Source organism: Pterocles gutturalis, unplaced genomic scaffold, assembly GCF_000699245.1.
Source record: "Pterocles gutturalis isolate BGI_N339 unplaced genomic scaffold, ASM69924v1 scaffold17710, whole genome shotgun sequence".
Classification (NCBI taxonomy): domain Eukaryota; kingdom Metazoa; phylum Chordata; class Aves; order Pterocliformes; family Pteroclidae; genus Pterocles; species Pterocles gutturalis.
In genome coordinates this window covers 4,773-7,399 of record NW_010143776.1, presented here as the reverse complement: position 1 = coordinate 7,399, position 2,627 = coordinate 4,773, and the positions used below count along the sequence as shown (strand labels likewise).

General features: G+C 60.2%; 1 protein-coding gene across 1 annotated transcript in view; it reads left to right on the top strand.

Annotated features, from left to right (window-relative positions):
* The first annotated feature begins 461 nt into the window (after positions 1-461).
* LOC104470069 (annexin A6-like) overlaps positions 462-2,627 on the top strand; it is a 6,938-nt gene continuing 4,772 nt past the window's right edge. Inside the window, exons 1-4 of the mRNA XM_010084859.1 lie at positions 462-573; positions 827-921; positions 1,392-1,505; positions 2,096-2,186. Of these exons, the coding sequence (XP_010083161.1) occupies positions 462-573; positions 827-921; positions 1,392-1,505; positions 2,096-2,186 (412 nt within the window). The remainder of the gene's footprint in view (positions 574-826; positions 922-1,391; positions 1,506-2,095; positions 2,187-2,627) is intronic.

Below are 2,627 nucleotides of genomic sequence, written 5' to 3'. Positions count from 1 at the left end.
GCCGGCACCCTGCATGCAGCTGGAGGCACCCCCAAAAGGGTGCTTTGGGATGTGCAGAAAAGCCCCCCTGAGCCCTACATGCACTTGCAGGGGGAGGATGGAGATGTGATGGGAGCTGTAGGGACACAGGAGGGTAGAATTGCAGGGCAGCTGCGGGCACCTTTCAGCGACTCCTCTTTTGGCTCTTGGCTGATGTGGCCACCCCCCGCCCGGGGGGCCCAGGGGTGTAACACCGAGCAGGACACCGAGACTCCAGGGACTGTCTGTTGCCGTCTTCTCCCTGCTCTCTGCTGGCCTGCCTCAATGGAAGGGGTGACAGCGGTGGGGACATCCTCACTGAGCCCCAGGTGCTTGCACTAACACACAACCTGCTTTGGCCTCGGCTTGCTGGGTGGCACCTTCCCTCTCTCTGTCCATCCCTCTCTCTGTCCATCCCTCTCTCCATCCCTCCCAGCTCGGGGATGACCCCAAACCCCTCTGTGCACCCACAGCTGCGAGGAACCGTGCAGCCTGCGGCAAGCTTCAACGATGACGGGGACGCGCAGGTGCTGAGGAAGGCAATGAAGGGTCTGGGTAAGTGGGGAACACACACCCAGCCCCTTCCTCCTGCTCCTCAACAGCTTCTGGGGGAGAAAATCTACCCTGGCACACACAGGGCTGCACGAAAGCCCTAAGGGGAATAAAGAGATGGTTTGGGAGTTGTGGGAGCTCCCCCTTAAGCATGTCCCCCGTTTATGGGGGGATGGTGATGTGCCTGTGGTCAGGGTAACACAGTGTGGCTCTGCTGGCCCCCCCGGCTCTCCCAGCATCGCTGCTGTCATTGCAGGCACGGACGAAGGGGCCATCATCGAGGTGGTGACACAGAGGAGCAACGCTCAGAGGCAGCAGATCCTAAAGGCTTACAAGGCTCACTACGGCAGGGTACAGAGCCCCCCGGCTCCCAACCTGCTCCTTCCCTCTGCCCGCATCCTGCCCCCTCCCACCAGAGATCTGCCCCTCGCTGAAAGAAATCTTTACAGTCCCTTCCAACCCTAACCACTCAATGATTCTATGAAATCCTGCCCGGGGAGCGGTGGGCAGCCAGGGCACCATGAGCCCCCCAAGGATGACCACGTTGTCAGCCCCCCATTGAGGGTGCACCACCAGCCTGACGGGAGGGTGTCCCTTCCCCTTTACCTGCCCCATCCTCAGTCCCACACAGAGGACTCCAGAGCCTGGATCTCCCCAGAGCCACCCCCCAAAATGTGACCTAAAATGCCCCCGAGGGTGTTCCCAGATGTCTCCCGCCTCCATGCTCTCATCCCCTGTTTTCTCCCCGGTGTTGCTTGGCTGGTCCATCCCTGCGGAAGGAGCTGGGTCAGGCTGACCTGAACACCCAAACGCTTTTGCAGGACCTGATGGCAGACCTGAAATCTGAGCTGTCAGGCAGCCTGGCCAAGCTGATCCTGGGGCTCATGCTGACGCCGGCGCAGTACGATGCCAAGCAGCTGAGGAAGGCTGTGGAGGTAAGCGCCATGCTGGTGGGATCAGCCTTGGCATGTGAGGACGGGATGGTTTTTGTTGTGGTTGTACCCATGCTTCTGGGGGCTGTGCGTGCACCTCGGCTTCACACCCCCGCGGGCTCTCATCCCCTATATGGAAGGAAGGCAGAGCAGAAAGCTCCAGGACAGAGCCCTGGTTTGCACTCAAGAGACCCAATGGGAGCCCAGTTCGGTCTCTTTGCAGCCCAGCACGCTCTAGCCAGCTCATACACAAAGCCTCTCAAGGAGGCTTCCCACGGCTTTACAGAGCATCCCCACTCTGCAGCGGGAGCAGTGCCCTGCCCAGCGCAGGCAGCCACAGGACATCCAGGGTAGGGGCAAACCAGTGACATGCACCACTATCCACCAGTCACACCAGTTGGGACCCCAGTAGCAGCACTCTCGGACACTTTCATGCTGGTTCCTACCAGCCTATGGGGCCATTTGCTGGACTTTCGGCATGTGGTAGCCCTGGGGTCAGATCAGCCCCCCCTACCTGGCACCAGCGGGGCGATGCAGCAGTGTCCCTGTCAGCGCTGGCACCCGCAGCCCCCCGCCATGCTGCTCTCTTCCAGGGAGCTGGCACGGATGAGAGTGTCCTCATCGAAATCATGGCCACGCGGAACAACCAGGAGATCGCAGCTATCAACACAGCTTATCAGGAAGGTACGGCACAGGAGGGACATGGGGACACCTGGGTCCTGGGAACGGACCGTGTTTAATGCTGTGTTGCTGGATGAGGCCCCTTCCCAGAGCCCGGGGTACAATTCTTGTCTCTGGGTTGGGTCCATGGCTTGGTGCTGTGAAGGTCTGTTAGTCCTTCCAGGAAAGAGGAGCCCTTCCCCAGGCCCAACACCTTATGAAAGAGCAGTGGAAACCTGGGGTGAGGCTGGCAGGAGTCCTCAAACCCACCCTGTGCCCCTCCAGACCACACACTTCTCTTTTCCCTCCATCCATATCCCCAGAGCTGCAAGCTCCAGGTTACATCCCCACCCTCTCCTCTCACAGAGACCCCAGGGGTTTAAATAGATGGCTCTGTGGCTGGTCACCCCCAGCAGGACACAGGTCCTGGCCTCTCTCTGTGTCATGGTGACATGCCCCAGCTCT